A 24577-nucleotide genomic window follows, 5' to 3' on the forward strand; every position below is an offset into this window, starting at 1 on the left:
TGAGCTTCCAGAAGATATTCAACAGTGTTTAATATTTTAAAAACTAAGTAAATAGGCAAGCACTTTGTTGGCAGGTAGGTTATAGATATGGGGGATGAGAATTTACATTGACAAGATTTGCTTACTGGTATATGTACTGGCACTTCAGCTACCCACTATTGTTATAAATGACAAATGAAAGAATAGAGAGCTATTGCTCCAAGTTTATTGACAATAGCACAAAGTAAATTTGAAAAGGGCCATTTTTTATTGCTTCCCACATCTGTTCACAATGACTTGATTTCAAGGCTTTAAAATTGCTGTGATCCCACCATGAGTGCTAAGAAAATTTAGGGTCGAGGGGCGATGAGAATTGGGTAGGAACACAGCTGTTATAACTCAAGTGGAGCTGAGTCTTGGCCATTATTGCTTCAAAATACACACCCTTGGGGTCTCTACCCAGGGAATCTCAGTGGGAGGCTAAATGCCTTACATTGAAGACTGAAATCAAGAGTATTTTATAAATGGTAAGAATTTAGGAATTGTGGGGGAGCAGAGAGATCTAGCACACAAAATCACAAATTGATAGAATGTTGGCCTTCAACTTCCAGTACCCTTCAATTAAAGGGGTTAAAAATGAAAACCTTAATTAGTGTTCATGGTCGTGTGGATCATAGAACCAAAGCAGTTAGATGGAATTTAGATACAGATCTGACATGATATAATGCAATGGTGTAGTTAACTGCTGTGGTTTGTTTGGCCTGATGAGGAAGGTAAGGGAATATGCTGGCCTCATTCGCAGGGACGAGTTTATGTTCTTTGACTAAATACTCCAACACTTGGAGCCTTGTGGAGTCTCCAGGGTATGGCAAGTCAAAAATTGACCTTTTCACCTCTAAGGAACATACACTCTGCATTCTGTTTTTTCTATAATCTCAGACTGAGGCCCACATGATTAAGCCAGTCATCACTGTTTTCAATCAAATTTTTGCAGAAATGTTCATGACAGTCAGCAATTGGTTTCAGGGAATGTAAACTATAAGGAGGATACAAACAGGCTGCGAAGAGTGATAAACGGGTTGTGATTAAACAACAAATTGGCAAGTAGAATTTCATGTTGGGATAAATGAGAGATTATTTATTTGGTATTAAATACAGAAAAGCAGACTAGCTTTTCCAAAGGCAGGAAACTTGTAAATGTTAATGTTCAGAAGGACTCATACAGGAATAATTAGTGTAGATGTACAACAAGTAATCAGGAAGCCATATGAATTGTTACTTCACTGGAGTATAAGAATAAGGAAAAATATTGCTACAAGGATCTTGATAAGACCACAATATCATGAACATATTTGGTCAAAATCCTGAACTCTCCAGCAGCACTGCATGTACCCACTCTCATGGGCTTCAACAGTTCACTATTACTTTCTCAAGGGCAATCAGGTATGGACAATAAATGATGATTTAGCCCACAACTCGGGAATTTAAGTAAGGATATACTTTAAGAAGCAGTATAGCAAAGGTTCACCAGGTTTGGCCCTGGGCTGATAACCTGAGTGAATTTGGTCTATTCTCTGGAGTTTAGAAGAATACATGCTTCTCAGAAGGGATCAAACATTTAAAACTGAAATGAGATTTTTTTCTTAACTTGAAGATTTATGAATCTTTGGAATTCTCCACTCCAGATGCCTTTGGATGTTCCATCATTGAATGTAATTAAGATTGGGAAGGACAGATTTTTGGTATCTGAGGAAATTAAAGAATATTGGGGAGCTTGCAGAAAAATATAGTTGAAGCAGAAGACAGTCAATCTTGGGAAATGACTTGAGGTGGCCATATGTTCTCCTGTTCTCACACTGACACAGATGATATATGTCTCTGGTATAGGACAGAACAGAACCCATGCTGTTCTGCATAAGGGGGAAGATTCAGGCATGAAGGAACAAAGAGGATAGAGAAGGAAAACCTGCATCAAGTCTGGATGTGCCAAGGAAACTGAATCCCATCCATTGCCTGCAATAAATATAGTTGAGCCCACAGACTGCCTGCTGCCCAGGCAACATGGGCCCCTACAACATGGTGAAGCAACCTTTTTAACAGTCAGATCATTTGCTTAAATTCCAGTTGCTGCAGTTAACTAAACTCAGTCTAGACAACAATGGGGTCACTGACGACAGACGCAAGTAGCTGTCAGCCCTCACAAAGCAAAAACAAAGTCAGCAGAGGCTGATTGTCATATAATCCACTTCCCTAATCCCAACTCTGGGTATTCAGCATAAACAAGATAGCACTTTCAAGAACTGGGGTAACACTGTCAGAAACACAAGGTCATAAATGTGTAGCCGACTCCCTCGAGCTTCAACTCGGCCTGCAGCTAGTCACAGTAACAAAGTACCAAACAATGCACTTGGATACAAAATGCTTTAATTGTGAATTTCTTTACAAGATTCAAAACTATGGAAAAATGCAACCTTTATTTACAAGCCCAGGCTCAAGGTTAACCCAGGCTAGCAGACAGCCCATGGATCAAACTGGGCTGGTGGATCACATGCTCAGGTTGTAATTCCAGCCTAATTTCAGGATCCCTGGTGCGTTCCCTCTTGCACAATGGCTTTTGCCAGATTCCGAGTGAAAGCCAATCGGAGGAGGCCCAGTTGTGTTGTCTCCACCTCATCTTCACCCTGGGACAGGTAAAAACAAGAACTCTAAATTACCAGTATGAGCTGTCACAGAATTAATCTCAGTCCCTCCCCAACACACACTGTCCACCTCATTCCAGCATCACTAACTCCTCCTCTGTCCAGTGTCTAACCCAATTATGAACATCCCAGGTGGGATAAACATGCCTTGGAGCAACATCAATTCGTAATGTTTAGAGAATTAAATTACAAGGCACATTGCATTGACCTGGCTTGTATTCTTATCAATATAAAATATTAAGTGGTGATGTAATTGAGCTCTTAGCATAATTCAATCAAGAGAAACTATCTCCTTTAGTAGAAGAGTACAGAGCCTTGAGCTGCAGTGGTTATCTCTACCTCTGAGCCAGACATTTAGGGTTCAAGTCCCACCTGCCTTTGAGGTACATCATAATGTATCCAAACAGGTTAACAAAAATAACTACAGCAAAGTTATTCAGGGACAATGTCAGGAAGTACTTCCTCTTTCATACCTGGAAATGTCTTCAAAAATTGTTGAGTCAGAGGTAAAACTGAAAAGGTTCAAGCAGCAGATTTTTATTAGGCAAGAGTATTAAAAGGTTACAGAACCAGAGCAGATAGATAGAATTGTAACAACAATTAGCCTTGATCTAATCAAAAATCAGAAAAATGTCTTTAGGGAGTGGGGGGGGGGGGGGGGGGCTGACTATCTTCCTCCGATTCCGATGTTTATATCAGTAATGACTCTCAGACATTTCCCAGGACGTGTTAGCTGTTGAGTTGTTAGCTGTTAGAGAGAGTACATTGCATAGATTGAATAAAGTTGCCTCTTACCCCCACAGCTCTCATCTCCCTTTCGCTTTCAGTCTCATCAGCTGTCACATCCTCCAGACAGTGCATGAGTGCGTACGTCTGCTCTGAGGAAAATATCACCTATTCAAGAGAAACAAAACAATGAACAAACGGGTACAAAATGCAATGATCTCTTCCAGAAAATATGACAATATTTAATCCTGCAGCATCCTCACTCCGAGAAGCCAGGGTTCCAGTTTACATGATTCATTGTGTAACAATACAGCACCAACATTCACTCCTCCTGCAATAGCACAGGCTCACAATGTTGCAATTCCAACAATCAGAAATACAGCAGATTAAATCAATGATACTCTTATTTCCTGCTGCAACAACCAAGACAAATACAAAATTATGCAACTTTACATCTACATTAGATTGTCAACACGAAGGATGTCAAAGCTGGAAAAGGGATAAATTATACTATCATCGAACATTCCTAAAAACAGATAAGCATTGGTTCAGACACAGAGTAAAGTTCCCTCTACACATGTGATAAACACTCCTGTGTCAAGTACAGTACAATGTTAAATACAGAGTATAGCATCCTCTACATTGTCCCCATCAAACACCAGATTGGATTTCGATTTTGGTGACACTGACTAGGCAAATAGTTGTTACCCTGACAACATGAAGAATCAACTACTGAATGTGAATAGATTAGGTTAGATTCCCTACAGTGTGGAAACAGCCCCTTTGGCCCAACAAGTCCACAATGACCCTCCGAACAGCAACCCACCCAGACCCATTTCTCTAAATTTACTCCTGCACCTAACACTATGGGCAATTTAGCATGGCCAATTCACCTAACCTGCACATCTTTGGACTGTGGGAGGAAACCGGAGCACCCAGAGGAAACCCACGCAGACATGGGGAGAATGTGCAAACCCCATATAGACAGTTGCCCGAGGCGGGAATTGAACCCAGGTCCCTGGCGCCGTGGAGCAGCAGTGCTAACCACTGAGATTCTCCTCTTCTCACCCAATTACATTAATGACACATTTCAATCTCAGCCTCTAAAAGGGCTGTGCAACTTCGAAGTGGGAAAAGCAGGGTCATAGAATATTATTAAGAGGAAGTAGGTGGATTCTTGTTTAGCAAGTGAAGCAAAATGATTGGGGGTATTGGGAATCGGGAGTTCAAAACACAACAGATCAGCCATAATCCTATTGAATGGTGGAGCAGGCTTGAGGGGCAAAATGGTCTAATTCTGCTCCGAATTTGTATGTTCATGACTCGGAACAAATGTGGACTGAGCAACCCATATTACCCTTGCTTTCTCTGTACTTCCTATTAGATCCAGGCTCTCACTCAAGGGGATGCAAGTATGGTTAGGGAACAACACACATCTCAAATTAGGTTAGAGGACAGTAAGGAAGCAGTAACTAAAGCCTGTAAGGAACTAGATAATGAAGTCAGCATGAATAAGGGGAAGAGAAGGCAGGGAGCAGATGATGAATGCAAAGGGACTGGTGGTCTGAGGTGCATTTGTTTTAATGTAAGAAGTATAGTAAGTAAGGTGGATGAAATTAGGGCTTGGATTAGTACCTGAGAACATGATGTTATTGCTATTACTGAGTCTTGGTTGAGGGAATAGCATGATTGGCAGCTAAACATCCCAGGATATCGATCCTTCAGGCGGGATAGAGGGGGAAGTAAAAGGGGTGGAGGAGTTGCATTACTAGTCAAAGAGGACATCACAGCTGTGCTGAAAGAGTTAAAAATCACACAACACCAGGTTATAGTCCAACAGGTTTAGTTGGAAGCACACTAGCTTTCGGAGCGTTGTAGAGCGTCGAAAGAGGTCACTATGGAAGACTCGAGCAGTGAGGCAATATGGGCAGAGCTCAGAAGTAGCAAGGGTGCGGTAACAATGTTGGGGCTGTACTACAGACCTCCCAACAGCAAACATGAACTAGAGGTACAAATGTGTAAACAGATCATGGAAAGATGTAGGAGCAACAGGGTGGTGGTGATAGGAGATTTTAATTTTCCCAACATTGACTGGGATTCACTTCGTGTTGGAGGTCTAGATGGAGCAGAATTTGTAAGGAGCATCCAGGAGGGTTTTCTAAAGCAGTACGTAAGTAGTCCAATTCGGGAAGGGGCTGTACTGGACCTGGTGTTGGGAAATGAGCCCGGCCAGGTGGTTGATGTTTCAGTTGGGGATTACTTTGGGAATGTTGATCACAATTCCATAAGTTTTAGAATACTCATGGACAAAGACAAGAGTGGTCCTAAAGGAAGAGAGATAAACTGGTGGGAGGCCAACTATACCAAAATTCGGCAGGAGCTGGCGAATGTAGATTGGGAGCTGCTGTTTGAAGGTAAATCTACATTCGACATGTGGGAGGCTTTTAAAGAGAAGTTGATTAGAGTTTAGGAGAGGTATGGTCCTGTGAAAATGAGGGATCGTAATTGCAAGGCTAAGGAACCATGGATGACAGGTGAGATTGTGAGACTAGCTAAGAGGACAAACAATGCATAAATAAGGGCTAGACTACTGAAGACAGACGAAGCTTTGGAAGAATATCAGGAATGTAGGACCAATCTGAAATGAGGAATTAAGAGGGCTAAAAGGAGTCATGACATATCTTTAGCAAACAAGGTTAAGGAAAATCCCAAAGCTTTTTTTTTAATATATAAGGAGCAAGACAGTAACTAGAGAAAGGGTTGGCCCACTCAAGGACAAAGGAGGAAAGTTATGCATAGGGTCAAAGAAAATGGGTGAGATTCTTATTGAGTACTTTGCATCGGTATTCACCGAGGAGCAGGACATGATGGATATTGAGGTTAGGGATAGATCTGAGTACTCTAGATCAAGTCAGCATAAGGAGGGAGGAAGTTTTGGGTATTCTACAAGGCATTAAGATAGACAAGTCCCCAGGTCAGGATGGGATCTACCCCAGGATACTGAGGGAAGTATTCGAGGAAATAGCTGGGGCTTTAACAGATATCTTTGCAGCATCCTTGAACACGGTGAGGTCCCGGAGGACTGGAGAATTGCTAATGTTGTTACCTTGTTTAAGAAGGGTAGCAGGGATGCTCCAGGTAATTATAGACTGGTGAGCCTGATGTCAGTGGTAGAGAAGCTACTGGAGAAAATACTGAGGGATAGGATCTATTCCCATGTAGAAGAAAATGGGTTTATCAGTCATGGGTAGTATGGATTTGTGCAGGGAAGGTCACATCTTACAAACCTAATAGAATTCTTTGAGGAGGTGACAAAGTTGATTGATGGGGGAAGGGCTGTAGATGTCATGTACATGGACTTTAGTAAGGCGTTTGATAAGATTCCCTATGGAAGACTGGAGAAGGTGAAGCCGCAATGGGGTCCAGGGTTTTATAGCTAGATGGAAAGAAAACTGGCTGGGCAATAGGAGACAGAGAGTAGTAGTGGAAGAGAGTTTCTCAAAATGGACCAGTAATGTTCCACATGGATCCATGCTAGGACCACTGTTGTTTGTGATATACATAAATGACTTGGAGGAAGGTATTGGTTACCTGTTAGCAAGTTTGCAGATGACACCAAGATTGGTGGAGTAGCAGATAGTGAAGGGATCTGTCAGACAATACAGCAGAATATAGATAGATTGGAGAGTTGGGCAGAGAAATGGCAGATGGAGTTCAATCCGGGCAAATGTGAGGTAATGCATTTTTTGGAAGATTCAATTCAAGAGCAAACTATATAGTAAATGGAAAAGTCCTGGGGAGAATTGACGTACCGAGAGATTTGGGTGTTCAGGTCCATTGTTCCCCGAAGGTGGCAACGCAGGTCAATAAAGTGGTCAAGAAGGCATACAGCATGCTTTCCTTCATTGGACGGGGTATTGAGTGCAAGAGTTGGCAGGTCATGTTACAGTTGTATAGGACTTTGGTTCGGCCGCACTTGGAATACTGTGTACAGTTCTGGTCGCAACATTACCAAAAGGATTTGGATGCTTTGAGATGGTGCAGAGGAGGTTCACTAGGATGTTGTCTGGTATGGAGGATGCTAGCTAGTAAGAGAGATTGAATAGATTAGGGTTATTTTCATTAGAAAGGAGGAGGTTGAAGGGGGACCTGATTGAGGTTTACAAAATCATGAGAGGTATAGGCAGGGTGGATAGCAAGAAGCTTTTTTCCCCAGAGTGCGGAACTCAATTACTAGGGGTCACGAGTTCAAAGTGAGAGGGGAAAGATTTAGGGGAAATATATGTGGAAAGCTATTTACACAGAGGGTGGTGAGGGCTGGAACGCGTTGCCAGCGAAGGTGGTAGAGGTGGAAATTATAGCATCATTTAAGATGTATCTACACAGATACATGAATGGGCAGGGAGCAAAAGGATACAGATCTTTAGAAAATAGGCAGCAGGTTTAGACTGAGGATCTGGATTGGCGCAGGCTTGGAGGGGCAAAGGGCCTGTTCCTGTGCTATAATTTTCTCCGTTCTTTGTCTCAACTAATCAGGGCCAATTATTGAAAATGAACAGAATTACTAAAACAATCCAGCATCAAGCAAAAATCAAACCTCTTTCTGCTCCATCATGGGAAGAGCGTCCAAGAGCAATGTCATCCAGAAAGATCGTGGAGCAATGCGGGCAGTCATCAGTGAAAGCAGTAGGTTAGCAGCTTTTGTAAATTGCATCTCTCCATACAGCTTGTGAAACTCACAATACTTCCCTGTCAACAGGAAACCATACTGTATTATATTGCCGAGAATACACAGCACACAAACTGATCATTTCACCTCACTGGTCCATGTCAATGCTTATGATCTACATGAGCTCCTTCCATTCCCCTTATCTCACTGTAACAGCATATCCTTATATTCCTTTCTCTCATGTTTTTACTTAGTTTTCCCTTAAATACATCTCTAGAATTATCTTCCCTGTAAGTCAGTTTCCCCTTTAGACCACTGTCTGGGTAAAGAAGTTTCTGAATACCCCTTTTTGGTTTACTAGTAACTGTTTTATATTATAGCCCTTAGTTTGGAATCCCTCAAAAGTGAAAACATTTTCACTCTGACCGAGCCTATCAAATCTCTTCACACTTGAAAGATATAAAACAGGTCATCCCTCAGCTATCTCAGCCCAGTCATTAGCTCAGATCTTTCAAACTGAGAGACTCAGAAGCTCTGAGGAGCTTTGGAAAACCAAAGAGTGCTGCCACCAAGTCTCATTCAGCATAATGTCCTACCTCATCAACGTGCCCGTTAACTGCAACACCCAAGTCGAAGGAGGTGATCGAAGGAAGTGGTGATGTACTGCACAGGAGATCATTTGTTCCAATCTGTTTGCTGTTCACTGAAGGAATCCAAAATTGTCCCCATTGCCATACCCTTCCCATTGCCCTACGTCAATCCTCGACTAATCCGCCTATTCCAATCTCTCTCCTAGCCCTGCATTAGTTTCAGACGAATTCCTCTCCCCATGGCTATGTTCCAATGCAGCACTCAATTAGAGAATACAGAATCTATGTCTGAGGTAGTTCCCATTGTTTCAAGCATACAAGGTGTAACACAAGTACAAGCCATAATAAATTGAACCCTCCGTCACAGAGAGCATAGGTTATGCTAAGAGATTAGAGAATGAAGTCTGCCTACCAAGGAAGGTCAGTCGATCACTCAGCAGCATTGAAGATCCTAGGTTGCTAATCAAGTCAAAGTCAGAAAAACATCCTTTAACAGAGTAATCCTGAAGTAACCTGTAAAATAAGCCAGTGTCTTTATTAGCACTGTAGTTAGCAATTACTCCAGCCAGCAAGCAAACTTCCTCTCTCAAGATTCAAACGTGAAATGGAACTAGCCCAGAGAACCAAACTGCTGAAAGACATGAAAGGACACAGGGCAGTATAAGTGGGAAATGGGAAAATATCAATCTGGTATATTCAACCGGAAATAATGCAAGAGACACTGACAACCTGGTCCTGGAGGTGCTCATTGGTGATTGGAGTCTGTAAGAAGAATTCCAATCCTTTTGTATCAACAGCTATAATAGGAGTACCACCAAAATATATGAAATAAGTAAATCAAAAAATTGATTTTATCCACTGTTGGAGGAATAAGGATCTTGAGTGTGAGTGTAATGTTGCTATTACGTGTGCAGTGCACATCCAGCTGAATTGACAATCCATGACTGTAGACTGTCACTAAATCCGCTGAGTGAGCACAGACCCAAGCACTCCTCAACTGAATGGTTCATCCAACAGCACATGGTTCAATACTTGGGAGTTCAATTCTTAAGATTAATCGCTCATTTTCCCTCAATTATATTGGGGGGGTCTAAAACTGTGGGATAGCAATTAAAAATCAGATATCTCTCATTAAGAGTAAAATGGGGAGAATTTATTTTTCTGAGTCACTTTCTCAAAAGGACATCAGAGATTACAGGGGATAGACTGGAAAATGGAGTTAAGAGCAGAACCAGATCACCCTCAAACTTACTGACTGGCAAGGCAGGTTCAAAGGGCCAAGAAGTCTACTTCTGCTCCTAATTTCTATGGTCTTGTGGAGAAAGTAGGATCGCTGTTCACCTTCCCTTTGGGTTGTTTGAACAATTACACAACATTGGTTCTACACTGAAATCAAACATTGACAACCAAAAAGGGAAGGCTCCAGGTAAATAGCAATTTTAACTATCATGATAAAAGTCAAAAACAAAGCATCTCCCATATGTCCTTGTTAGTAAAAATGGTATTCATATTCACTTGCTACAACTGGCCTCAATGCTACACTGGTTGCTGGAAAAGATTATCCAGGACTATCATTCGTGATCAGTTTCAATAAATTCTGATACACTGTATGCACATGGATATTAAGTAGTTCAAGATAGAACTATGTGATAGTTTTCATGATCAAACATTTGCCTATACTTTGGCAAGATCAAACAGTCTGCCAACGGTTGCTGCCAAGAGTTTATTAGGTGAGCATCAGTTGATCACAGGCACCACTGGTTGTCATCAAAAGGGGCAAAACTGAAAACACAGACAGAGGAGAATGGTAGACTGCTACCAAATGTGTAAAGTTACAAACCTGTCTGAGATGAGGGTTGCAAAGAATGAGTCTTTTGCTCGCACACTCCACGACAGAGCTGATCCCAGTCGGTTGTTGCGCATAGCTTTCATTGCCATGATCTTACAGATGCTCCTCACTGCAGAAAGACACACACACACAAACTTTACACAACAACCCTGAAAATACCAGCACATGAAACAAAGTCAACGTTTTGGAGTGGTTTTGGAACTGTTGGAGGTGGGAGTCTGACTGAGGATAATGAGGTGTGCTCAAAATGATGTGGCATATCTCCCATGAATTTATACTGGGCCTAAATTACTCACAGCACTTATAAATGATCTCGAAGAAAGAATTGAGAGCTGTTATGTCTAAATTTACTGACAACACTAAGTTAAGCCAATTTTTAAGAAGTGTAGGTAAAAGCTGAAGCTTGAAAGAAAGATGTTGGGAGTTTCAATGAGCGATAGCAGAGTGATCACCGTGGGAATCGAGAGGTCATCAAGTTTGGAGCCAAGGAAAAAAAATCAGAATTTTTTTTTAATGGTGAAAAGTTGACTACTGCAGACAAATTTAAAATTAGCCTTTGCATTGCCCCTCAACAGGAATGGGATTTATATCCTCACGGTGTGGGTGGAGAAGGTGGAAACTAATGTGATTAGGAGATGGGCACCTGCATAAAAATAAGGAATATGGTATATAATGGAATATTGTTGTACAGCACCAGAAAAGGATGTAGTACCTTTTCTTCTTATTTGTCTACAGAATGTGAGCGTCACTGGGTGTGGCCAGGATTTATTGCTCAGCCCTAATTACACTGGATAAGTGGGCAGCAAGATTCCTGAAGTGGGCAGAAGTGCTGAAGCCCTTTGGGATGTTTGTGCACCCAACAGTGCTGTTAAAAAGTGAGTTCCAATCTTTTAGCCTGTAACAGTGAAGAACACGATTATATTTCCAATTCAGGATGGTATGCAGCTTAATGGGTAGCTTACAGATGGAGGTATTCCTATGTATTGGCTGCTTTTGTCCTTCTAAATAGTAGAGGTCATGGGTTTGGAAAGTACTGTCAAGGGAGTCTTGGTGAGTTATTAGTGTGCACCTTGAAGTTGTACACACTGCTGCCACTGTGCTTCAGTGGTGAAGGGAGTGAATATTGTGGAAGAGATGCCAATCAAGCAGACTGTTTCATCCAGATTGTGTTAAGCTCTGATTCATGCTGGAGCCGCACTCATTGACGCAAGTGCAGAGTATTCCTGACTTGTACCTTGCAGGTGAGTAACTAGAATTCCTTGTGTCTGACTTCTTCTTGGTGCCACAGTGTGCATGGCTGGTCCAGTTCAGTTTTTCATTAGTGGTGAGCCCAAATTGTTGAAAGTGAGGTATTCAGTGAGGGTAATACCGTTGAACAAGAAAACATTGCTTAAAAATATGGTTTCTTCCATTTAAGACCAGGATTAAGAGAAATTTTTCTTAGAGAGTCAATATTCTTTGGAATTTTCTTCCCCAGTGAGCAGCAGAATCCCACCATTAAATTTAAGGCTGAGACAGATTTTCGATGAACAAGGACGTCAAAGATTATGGAGGGCGGGCGGGCGGGCAGGATTGTGGAGTTAAGGCCACAACAGGTCATTCCTGATCTTTTCAATGGTGGAGCAAGCTCAAGAGGCAAAATGGCCTACAAATGTCCCTATTTCTTACATTCCTATTTTCCACCATTAGCAGTGAATGACTAATTTCCTTTCCTTTTCTCTATATAGATTATTAAGTTGTAATCTTTGTTGGTATTTTACGTGAACTGTTATGGATGTATCATGTACGTAGTAGGTTGCCTGTGCCATTGTTGACTGACAGTCAGGGAATGTGCCTACAAAGCCCTTCCTGATAAAACGTTGATTTTCCTGTTCCTCAGATGCTGCCTGACCTGCTGTGCTTTTCCAGCACCACTCTAATCTACACTCTAATCTCCAGCATCTGTAGTACCCACTTCTGCCCTGCTTTCTCCTACATGTTGCTTTAGTTCCACAGATTCAGAAATTTAACAAGTCAAAATGTTTTTATTACAAACTAACCACACTAGATGTGACAGTAATATCTTTCATTGCAAATTATTTGACGCATTCATTTTTTTTGTGGTCATTTGATTATTCCAAACTGGTGTGTATTAATCAATTTAACATCTCAATTGTTACGTGCAGTATATGAGGAGATGTTAGGGAACACCTTTCAAGTCACAAGTGGCCCCAAGGGAGAATTAATTAACTGAATGTTTTAATACACCATGGATGAGGTGACAATGTAGTTCAGAAACTTAGTAAACATGATTCTGGGTCAATTATCATTGTAGACAAGAGCAAGTGATCAGCAGCAATATAACACTTTGTATATATCCACAGGATATCATAAAGCCCTGCAATGTCTATTAAGTACTTTTTGTTTTGAAAAGGTATATCCACTGCTGTAAAGCAGGAAATGTGGCCATTAGCTAATTTCACACAACAGAGTCCCACTAAGAACAAGGAAATAATTATCAGATAATGTAAAGATGATGGATGAAACATAAATGACCCAGAAGAAGTTCAGGGAAGTGGGCAGTAAGGTCTAGAAAAATACATGGTGAGGCAGCACATTCTGGGCTATGGGAGCACTAGGGGGCAAATAGATGCCATCAAGTGAAATCAAGTGGAGTAACAGAATTGCAGAGCACAGTGCAGAGGGTGCAGCTGAGTAGTGTTGTCAAAAGGGGTTGATGATAGGATGGGGTGAAAAAAAACCATTGGGAGTGTTGGTGCTGACAGAATCACTTAGCAAGAGGAGAACGAATAGCTGTTTGCAAAGGTATCCTGTGTCATCTGGGAGCTGTCAGACAGTGAGAAAAGAGTGAAAGCTCCCCATCTCCCTTCATTAACATCTCACACATCCACAAAATTCAGATGAACATGTCCTGTTTACCCATCACGGTCAGCTAAACGAATGTATACTGAGAGATCTTGTCTCCATACTAGCTTATTACCTTGCTCCGTCATCTGCCGCTGCTCACATATTCTCAATACTTTTAGTGCCTTGCGTTCAGTGGTCAGAGGTACACGTTCAATATAAAGTTCCAGGTAAATGCGACCAAATTGTGGACAGTGGTCAAAATAATCTACAGCCAATTGCCAGAGGCTGAAATTATTCAACAGAAAAGATACAATATTAACTCATGAAGAGCAATACAGAAATCTCTACACCAACCCCTAAAGCAAAGTACATGGGTTTAAGGAATCATAGAATCCCTACAGTGCAGACAGACATCAATCAGCCCATCAAGTCTGCACCAACCCGCTGTGGAGTATCCCACGCAACCCCCAAACCCCACTGCCAACCATTTACCCATAACCCCACATTTACCAGGTTAATCCATCTCGCCTGCACATCCCTGGACATTATGAAGTAATTTTAGCATGGCCAATCCACTGATCTGCACATGTTTGGACTGTGGAAGGAAACCAGAGTAGCTGGCAGAAACCCATGCAGGCACAGGGAGAATATACAAACTTCACACAGACAGTGTCCCTGACGCTGTGAGGCAGCAGTGCTAACCACTGTGCCACCATGCCACATGATTATAATTAGCATGACTTAGAAATAGTGTTGTTTCACTGAAAATAAAAGCTCATGAATGACTCACCTGTTGTGGTTGAAGAGTCCAGAGGCATATTCCAGAATGAGGAATTCACGAAGGTTTGAACCAAAACTATCAATGAGAAAAAAAACACAAGGAAAGCACATTATAGTCTCTTGCGAAATTTGACGACAATCTTGAATGTCAAGCCTTGGAATGCAATTCAAAGAAATTCCTCCTCATCTGAGTCCAAATGGCCTGCCCCTTATCCTGATAAAGTGCCGCATGGTTCTAGACCCTGCCTCCTATAGGGGAAAACAGTCTTTCTGCATCAACCTGGTCAAACAGTGTAAGAAGTTTCTACGTTCTTAGTCTCATCCTACTAAACTCTGGAAAATACAAACCAGTCTCCTCAATCTCTCTTTATCAGAAAGTAATACCATCCCTGGAATCAGTTGGTGACCTCCCTCCATGGCAAGAACAACTTTTTTTAGGCAGGGGGATCAGAACTGCATTCAATACTCCGGATGTGCTCGCACCAGTATTTCACACAATCAAAGCAAGATGTCTTTGCTCTTGTGCTCAAATCTCTTCTGAGTCTTCCTAGTCACTTGCTGCTACTGCACGTCAGCTTTCAGTGATTTGAACAAAGACATCCCCAAATTCTCCTTCAACATCATCACTTCCCAATTTCATTGCAGAGATGCTGATACTGTAATGCTAATAAAATCACTTCAGTAATCTACAGATTCAGGCAAGTGTGCTGGACACACAGGTTCAAATCCAGCAGTTGTAGGAATTTAGCTTCCAATTAATACATTTGGAATTCAAAGTTTGTCTCAGTTATGATCACCATGAGATTATCATGGATTGTTGTAAATACCTACCTGGGTCACTAATGCCCTTTATGGCCAGAAATCTGCCAATCTTACCCATCTGGCCCATGTGAAGCACCGGACTCAAAGCAATGACATTCATTCTCAACTACAGATTGAAATTGTCTAGCAAGCCATTCAGTTCAAAAGCCATTTAAGGATCAGCAACAAATGCTGGCCTTGTCAGTGATACTCACATCACATCAAAGAATAAAGTAAAATATGAAGTTTCACCATTTAAGAAATACACTGTTCTTTCAGTTCTATTCTATTTCATCTATAATGCTCTTGTCCACTCCCCAATTCTGTCCAAATCCTCTTGAAGCTGTATTGCATCCTCTTGACAAATCAGATGTCCAACTATTTTTTGTGTCATCCACAAACTTGGACATATTATTTTTGGCTTCCACATGCAAATGGCTGATAGAGATTATGGTCAGTTTAACCCATGCACAGACTCATAGAATCCCTACAGTGTGGAAACAGGTCACACAGCCCCTTGAGTCCACATGGACCTTCCGAAGAGCCTTCCAACCAGACTCACCACCCCCACTTTATCCCTGTAACCCTGCATTTCCTATGGCTAACCCACCTAGCCTGCACATCCCTGTATACTATGGACAATTTATTACGGCCGATCGACCTAACCTGCACATCTTTGGACCGTGGGAGGAAACGCATGCAGTCATGGGGAGAATGTGCAAACTCCACACAGACAGTCATCCGAGGGTGGAATCGATCCCAGGTCCGTGGCATTGTGAGGCAGCAATGCTAACATCTGAGCCACTGTGCTGCCCTGATTCTTGCAGTATCCCCTAAGTCGCAGCCTTGCAACCTGAGAATGTTCCATTTATTCTCATTCTGTTTTCTTTTCATTCATGCAGAGTGGTGGGACCTGAGCCCAGAGATCCTTTTATAACAAGGACTGATGGGATTTGGGTTGCAACCTCATCCTGGAACACAGCCATGTGACCCAAATCCAAACTGAAACCACACTGAGGTGGGACCTGGGGTCAACCAGACAAGAAGTCCTCTTAAATTAAAAACCAAAACCGCAAACATCGCTGTTTCAGAACATTATTTCCTTTAAGTCTTTTTCCGAACTGCACAGATAAGTTGGACACTAACTGCACTGCAGTGAGTGAACACATAGAGAAATGTTAAGCAGCAGCCTGTCAACAGCACAGCTCAGAAGTACCAGTAATATAGTACATTATTGTCGGGCAAAATTCAAGCTCAGATTGACAAACTGCATGCAAACACATAACCCAGTAGATTAAGCATACACACTCACTGAAGATTATGGGATTGGAGGAGTTTGCAATGATCCAACAGGTCTGTCAGGTGAGCCACAAACCACCAATTATTCAGGACGATGCTGTAATGAGAGGCATATGAAACACATGAGCTTATAGAAACATGAGCAAAAATATGCATCTCATGGCACATACCAGGATAGGAAAGCAATGCTTCGATAAAATGTAAAAATGCATGCGGAGTATTGGCAGCATCTAGGTTTGCTGCCACATGCATTTCAAAAAATAAAGCACTATAACAGGACCTTGCATTGTCCTGCAATTCCACCAATTGCTCAGTGAGTCAATCCAACAGCTGAAAGGACAAGTCAAACTTGAGCTAAGAAGAAGTACACCTTAGAACAGAATAGGAAAGGGAATTGAGAGATATGGGAAAAGAGGGTAGGAGGGAGAGAAAAACACCCGTTTTGGCATAAAAGGTCTCAAAGTGTTTCCTAAAGGCATTACCAAATAGATCTTGACACAAAGCCACATGGGAGATATTAGGACTGAATATTTTATCCAAGTCATAGAGACGTACAGCGCGGAAACAGACCCTTCAGTCCAACCCCTCCATGCCGACCAGATATCCCAACCGAATCTAGTCCCACCTGCCAGCACTCGGCCCATATCCCTCCAAATCCTTCCTATTCATATACGCATCCAAATGCCTTGTAAATACAGTAATTGTACTAGGCTCCACCACTTCCTCTGACAGCTCATTCCATACACATACCACCCTCTGCGTGAAAACGTTGTCCCTTAGGTCCCTTTTATATCTTTCCCCTCTCACCCTAAACCTATGCCCTCTAGTTCTGGACTCCCCGACCCCACGGAAAAACTTTGTCTATTTATCCTATCCATGCCCCTCATGATTTTATAAACCTCGATAAGATCACCCCTCAGCCTTTGACACTCCAGGGACAACAACCCCAGCCTGTTCAGCCTCTCCTTATAGCTCTAATCCTCCAATCCTGGCAACATCCTTGTAAATCTTTTCTGAACCCTTTCAAGTTTCACAACATCTTTCCGATAGGAAGGAGACCAGAATTGCATGCAATATTCCAAAAGTGGCCTAACCAATCACCTGTACAGCTGCAACATGACCTCCCAACTCCTGTACTCAATACTCTGACCAATAAAGGAAAGCATACCAAACACTGCCTTCACTATCCTATCTACCTGTGACTCTACTTTCAAGGAGCTATGAACCTGCACTCCAAGTTCTCTTTGTTCAGCAACACTCCCCAGGACCTTACCATTAAGGTGTATAAGTCCTGCTTTCTCAAAATACAGCAACTCACATTTATCTGAATTAAACTCCATTTGCCACTCCTCAGCCCATTGGCCCATCTGATCAAGATCCCGTTGTCCACTACACCTCCAATTTTGGTGTCATTTGCAAACTTACTAACTATATCTCTTATGCTCACATCCAAATCATTTATATAAATGACAAAAAGTCGTGGACTCAGCACCAATCCTTTTGGCACTCCACTGGTCAGAGGCCTCCAGTCTGAAAAACAACCCTCTACCACCACCCTCTGTCTCCTACCTTGGAACCAGTTCTGTATCCAAATGGCTAATTCTCCCTGTATACTATGAGATCTAACCTTACTAAACAGTTTCCCATGGGGAACCTTGTTGAATGCCTTACTGAAGTCCATATAGATCACGTTCACCGCTCTGCCCTCAATCCTCTTTGTTACTTTTCCAAAAAACTCAATCAAGTTTGTGAGACATGACTTCCCACACACAAAGCCATGCTAACTGTCTCTAATCAGTCCCTGCCTTTCCAAATACATGTAAATCGTGTCCCTCAGGATTCCCTCCAACAACTCGCCCACCACTGATGTCAGGCTCACCGGTCTATAGTTCCCTGGCTTGTCCTTACCATCATTCTTAAATAGTGGCAACATGTTAGGCAACCTCCAGTCTTCAGGTACCTCACCTGTGACTATCGATGATACAAATATCTCAGCAATGGGAGCCAGCAATCACTTCCTTAGCTTCCCAAAGAGTTCTAGGGTACACCTGATCAGGTCCTGGGGATTTATCCACCTTTATATGTGTCAAGACATCCAGCACCACCTCCTCTGTAACATGGACATTTTTCAAGATGTCACCATCTATTTCCTCACATTCTATATCTTCCATATCCTTCTCCACAATAAACACTGATGCAAAATACTCATTTAGTATCGCCCCCATCTCCTGTGGCTCTACACAAAGGCTGCCTTGCTGAACTTTGAGGGGCTCTATTTGCTCCCTAGTTACTTTTTTGTCCTTAATGTATTTGTAAAAACCTTTTGGATTCTCCTTAACACAATTTACCAGAGCTGTCTCATGTTCCCTTTTTGCCCTCCTGATTTCCCTCTTAAGTATGCTCCTACTGCCTTTATACTCTAAGGATTGACTTGATCTAGACTAGACTACTAGACTACTTACTAGACTACTTACAGTGTGGAAACAGGCCCTTCGGCCCAACAAGTCCACACCGACCCGCCGAAGCGTAACCCACCCATACCGCTACATTTACCCCTTTACCTAACACTACGGGCAATTTAGCATGGCCAATTCACCTGACTTGCACATCTTTGGACTGTGGGAGGAAACCGGAGCCCCCGGAGGAAACCCACGCAGACACGGGGAGAACGTGCAAACTCCACACAGTCAGTCGCCTGAGTCGGGAATCTCTCCTGTCTATACCTGACATATACTTCCTTCAAGTGTTAGGTTTTTAGGAGTCTTTTAAAGAAGGAGAGGCAGAGATGTGGATAAGCTTATGAAGGGAATTGCAGAGCTTAGGGCCTTGACAGATGAACAGCAACCAATGGTGAAATGCTTAAACTGGGGATGCACAAGAAGTTAGAATTCGAAGAGCAGAAAAATATTGAATGGCGGCAGGAGATTACAGAAACACGGAGGGAAAAGCCACACAAGGATTTGAGATCAACAATGAGATTTTAAAAACTGAGACATTATTGAACCAGGAAATAATGTTGGCTCCCAAGTACAGGGTGCTAATGAAATGGACTTAGCAATTAGGGATCTAGGAGCAGATTTTTGAGAGGAGTTGGCACTTGTGGATGCTGGGCAGCTGGCTAGAAGAGCATTTGAATAGTCAAGTCTACAGGTAACAAATGCATGAACAAGGGTTTCAGAGGCAGAGGACCTAGTAATATAAGAGGCCAAATCAGAGTCAGGATGAAAGTAATAATGCCTAAACCATGGTTATTGTGCTTGTGTGTGAGTAGTAAATAAGACTGGGTAGTTACAGATGCAGATTGCCACAGTGGAAATATGATGTTGAGCAATACCAGAAACCTAGCAAAAAACTGGATGTTAAATATTCCAGGGTATAAGGTATTCAGCGAAGGAAAGGAGGTAGGGAGAGATATATTTTAAGGAGAGCATTACAGTGCTGGAGAAAGAGAATATCTCAGAACATTCAAAAAGAGAATCAATTTGGCTACAGCTAAGTAGCAAACATGGTACAAAATTACATGGCTTCATGTAGTCTACAGACCGGCGACTAAGGACTTATAGGAACAAATTTGAAGGGGAATTACAGAGCGATGCAAACATTATAGTTATAGTATAGGACTTTAATTATCCAAATATACACTGGGATACTGTTAGTGTAAGAAGCAGTAAGGGGCAAGTGTTTTTAAATTGTGTTTGGGAGAATGTCCTGTAGCATCATATGTCCTGTCCAACAAGTGAAACTGCACTGTTGGTGCTGGTTCTTGGAAATGGTATGGGTCAAATGGATCAAGTGACGGTTTTAGGACAATATTTAGGAGAGTGCTGATTGTGTCGTAAGGATCATTATGATGGTGGAGATTGACAGTGGTCAATCCAGAGTAAGATAAATCACTATGTGGAGAGCCACTTTAATGAGGCAAGAATGGAACTGGGCAGTACAGAATGGATAGAAAGATTGGCGGGAAAACTAAGCAATGGCTTAGCCTCACAGAGGACATGGTTGGGTTCAGTTAATGTATAAACAAATCCAGAGTTCACCGAATGACTTAGAAATAGAAATTAAGGTAAAGGAGAAAAAGAATGCTTATATGAGGTGTCAGTTAGAAAATACAATTGAGAACCAAGAGGAATACAGAAAGATCAGAGGGGAGGTGAAAAAGTATATCAGAGAAGTAAAGAGGAATGATGAGAAAAGGATGGCAGCCAACATAAAGGAGCATCCCAAAGTCTTCTGTAGGCTCAGACATAATAAGTGGTAAAAGGAGTAGGGCGGATTGAGGACTAAAACAGAGAATCACAAATGGTTTCAGAGAGGCATGACTGAAGTATTAAATGAATACTTCGCATCTCTCTTCACCCACAAAGCAGATGATACTCAGACCATGGTGACTGAGGAGGAAACTGTCTCTAGGAGAGTTTAGCAATGTTACAGGGATGGAAGGAGCCGAACTTAGTGTGGGATCAGAAGCTCGTATCCAGACCAAATAGGATGGTGATCCTAAAAATTGTCTGTTTCAGCACCAAACAGTGACCATGACGAAGGATAGTTGGTGTCCTGGGAACAAGAATGATTTTGGTCTTACTGAAAGTTCTGCTTGACCATGACTGGAAGTCAGCAGCTGGATTGACGCTTAAAAGACTGAATTGATTTCTGAAAGAAAGCCTAAATCTCTTTCCCTCTTGTGGCCTGGGCACGGCAAGAGGGAAAAATGGATTTAATTTGTAAAGAACCACTTTCTCATTCAGGATAAAATGATAGAAATCATCTATCTTTTTTCCTGAAGGCAGTAGAGATATGATTTGGCAATCTTTATCCAATTGAAAGGTGGATGCCCATGCTTACCTGCAGTCTTTCAACACCTGGTGGATGTTGAATTCAAGCGCTGCCAACAAGATACGGTCGAGAGCCTCAAGCCTGCTCCCAGAGGACATAAAATTATTTAAACAGATCTGCAAACAACAACAGAGAAGAGTCACTGTCAGTGTAAGGTCACAATGTTGACTCCCCAATATTTAAATTCAATAACAGAACACCTTGCATTGATTTTACAGTGTATTCAAACATCAGAGCCAACTTCAGGAAGTTAGCAACTGCTTTACCAAGCATTCACAAATCTGATTCATAAAACATCTGCAGAACAGATATAGTACAGAATGGAAACACAGTAAATCTCCTTCAAAAACACCCTCAGAACATGTACAGTACAGAATAGAAACATAGTAAAAACAAATGTGAAGAAACTCAGCAGTTTGGCAGCATCTGTGGAGAGACAAACAGAGTTAATGTTTCAAAATCAGTGACCCTTCATGAGAACAGAATTTGTTTCCTATAAATCTCCTGATACACTGTTTCACCAGACTTCGTGGACAAGTACAGCATGGGTTAGATACAGGGGTAAACCTCCCTCTGCAGAGTCCCATCAACTGTCGCGCAAACTAACTTGCTCTGTATTTTCAACACTTTTTCTTAATTTTAGGTGCTTTAATACAATCTGGTCAAATTGAACTCAAAGTTAAAGGCTGATGTTTAACTTGGAATGCAGGCTGTGTATTCACTTCTGCCTCCATTTTTATATCAACATCAGGCTCAGGGATTGACTGCCTGAATAGATTCCTCCATTTAACCATATTAAAGAGCACTGTTGACAGAATAAGAACAATATTTTACTGGATAACCTAGGCAGTTACAAGTTCTCTGAAGGTTTCTTACCTCAGCGTATTGATAAAGGTCTGTAGGTTTTACAGTTGGATGACAGTACAACAGTTTGCTGACCAGTAGATGGTACCAGGTAGACAAGAGATCCTTCTTGTCACTCACTGCATTTTCATCACCCGCGAGGATCTAAAGGAGGAAACAGAAATTGTTTTGAGTTCTTTACAAAAGTTGTCCCTCAAACATTCTAAACATCAATTCCTTGAGCTCAGTCTGGAAGGAGTAGAGGTATGATAACTGGCCATGCTGCAGTGGTTCAGTGTGAAGTAGCAAGCGAACATCAGTTCAGGTTCTCAACGCTAACTGCCAGCAGCAGAAAGCACAAGTAAAAAGACACCAAGCAGAATGCCTTGACCGTTCATGAGATTCTCTTTCATTTGTTCCAATGAATTTGAATAATCCCAATTGCAGGACATTTACATATTTTCATTCAACATGTTCAGAAATGTTATGACATATCTGTGAAGCAGGTAACACTACCATAACAGCCTCCTTGCAGGACGTTTACACTTATTAAAACAGTTACCAGCGTACATTACAAAGGAAATGTAGCCTAAGGAATTATTCAGTGAACACACCTAGAATTGTCTCTGGGTATGGCAATGAGAGCAAAATCGCTTTTTAATTGTCTCTTGAACATTAAATGCTGTTATGAGGAATATCATAAGGCTTGTATAGGTAAGGTTAATGGGTCCAAAGGCCTTGACTTGGAGGGTAAATAAATAACTTGATGTGGGGTTGAAACCACAGTGCATGATTGATCTCAGGACAGATTTTATTGAATCTACATATAATTGCCTAAATGCAGTAATAGCAGTAAGCCACTTAACCCCTTGACTGTGTTCCACCCTTAACCAGATCATGATTGATCTCCATTTCAGCTCCACTCATCAATCTTTGATTCAGGACAGTTATTCATCTATAAAGCATGAGGAATTTGTACATTTTACTTACAAACACAGAGCAGGATTAGGCCAGCGGCCCCTCAGGATTAGGCCAGCGGCCCCTCAGGATTAGGCCAGCGGTCCCTCAAGCCTGCTCCACTATCAATAAAATCATGGCCGATCTGACTGTTACCAATAATCTGCATTACTGCCTACCCCGATCCCCTTACTTAACAAGAACCTATCTCTTTCTACTTATATTATTCAATGCCTCTGCTTCCGCCACCTTATCAGGAACAGAGTTCCAATAACTCAACACTCAGAAAATATTTTGCCTCATCTCGATTAAATTGACAACACTCAACTCTGAAACAGTGACACCTAGTTATAGGTTCTCTCTGTCAAGATTAGTCACAATCTTCCATGTTTAAATAAGGTCACCACTTACTCTCCTAAACACCAGTCGATATAAATCTAGCCTGTTCAATCTTTCGTCTTCAAATAATGCACTCGTTCCAGCTATAAATCTGGTAAACCTTCTCTGAACCTCTTCCAATGTATTAATTTGTTAATTCCTTCTTAATGAATAATTCCTCCTTAAATAAGGTCAACAGTGTAATGCACAGTATTGCAGATGCAGTATCATCTTGTATAACTGAAGCACAGCCTCTCTACTTTTGGATTGAATTCACTTTGCTATTAACTTTTCTAATTACTTGCTGTACCTGCATAGCTGTGATTTGTGCATTAGGACACATCTCAGACCTCTGCACCCTTTCATTTTTTAGAGAATAGGCTCCTTTTTTATTATTCTTCGTGCCAAAATAGACAATTTTATATTTCCCTACATTGTACTCAATTTGCTGCATTTATTTTTGCCCATTTATTTAATTTATCTATATTTTGTAGCTTCCATTTGTCCTCTTCACAACTTACTTTCACACCTATCTTTATATCATAAGCAAATTTCGCAATCATACCTTCTATCTCCTTACTGAAATAATTTGTATATTAGCGTAGACTGTTGAGGTCTCAGCTCTATCTGTATGGCATACCACTTTTACATTTTGCTGAAAAGACCCATTTCTATTTGATTTCACTCAGCACAAAGCGGGGGTGAAAACATTTGTGCAAACATGTTCAAGCAACAAATAGTTTTTGTGTTAAGTTGGAGTGATGAATTTGAAGAGAAACTGAGATAGATTTCTCTATAAAGGGATAGCCCTGCTGTTCCTAATGACTTTCTCCTGGTTTCTAAATGTTTTAGTGTTCTGATGATCTGCAAGAGTTCCACAAATAGCCTGCTGCTGGGGTGGTTGTTTTTATTGGCTTCTTTATCGTTCATATACTAAGAATGAATGAGAGTTTTACCATTTTCAAAAACAGTTTCACTGTACACACCAGGATATGAATACACACAATGTAAATGGGTCATTCACCCACTTGAGCCTAGACTCCCATTAATTGAAAATCTTGGCTGATCCGGGAGTGCCACATTCCCACCTACCCCTGATCAACTTTATTGCCTTGATTATCAACAATTTATTTACCTTCGCCTTAAAAATATTCAAAGATTCTGCATCTTGTAGTTTTTGAGGAAAAGAATTGCAGACTCATGATTGTCTGTGAGGAAAAAAATTGTCATTTCTGCCTTAAATGAGCAACTTATTTTGAAAGTGAGCCATAGTTCTAGATTCTGCTTCAAGAGGAAACATCCTTTCCTTTGCACTCTTAAAGAA

The 24577-nt window shown here is 41.5% G+C and overlaps 1 protein-coding gene across 2 annotated transcripts in view; it reads right to left on the reverse strand.

Moving 5' to 3' along the window:
- Nucleotides 1-2386: 2386 nt before the first annotated feature.
- The window catches only part of nup85 (nucleoporin 85), a 43805-nt gene continuing 21614 nt past the window's right edge, over nucleotides 2387-24577 (reverse strand). For both annotated transcript variants that reach the window (XM_043714536.1, XM_043714537.1), the window contains exons 10-19: nucleotides 21952-22083; nucleotides 21085-21191; nucleotides 16253-16336; nucleotides 14150-14215; nucleotides 13493-13644; nucleotides 10504-10621; nucleotides 9076-9176; nucleotides 8002-8153; nucleotides 3474-3572; nucleotides 2387-2660 (exon numbers count right to left, since the gene is read on the reverse strand). In XM_043714536.1, the coding sequence (XP_043570471.1) occupies nucleotides 2556-2660; nucleotides 3474-3572; nucleotides 8002-8153; nucleotides 9076-9176; nucleotides 10504-10621; nucleotides 13493-13644; nucleotides 14150-14215; nucleotides 16253-16336; nucleotides 21085-21191; nucleotides 21952-22083 (1116 nt within the window). In that variant the 3' untranslated portion in view covers nucleotides 2387-2555. The remainder of the gene's footprint in view (nucleotides 2661-3473; nucleotides 3573-8001; nucleotides 8154-9075; nucleotides 9177-10503; nucleotides 10622-13492; nucleotides 13645-14149; nucleotides 14216-16252; nucleotides 16337-21084; nucleotides 21192-21951; nucleotides 22084-24577) is intronic.

Source organism: Chiloscyllium plagiosum, chromosome 24 (genome assembly GCF_004010195.1).
Source record: "Chiloscyllium plagiosum isolate BGI_BamShark_2017 chromosome 24, ASM401019v2, whole genome shotgun sequence".
Classification (NCBI taxonomy): domain Eukaryota; kingdom Metazoa; phylum Chordata; class Chondrichthyes; order Orectolobiformes; family Hemiscylliidae; genus Chiloscyllium; species Chiloscyllium plagiosum.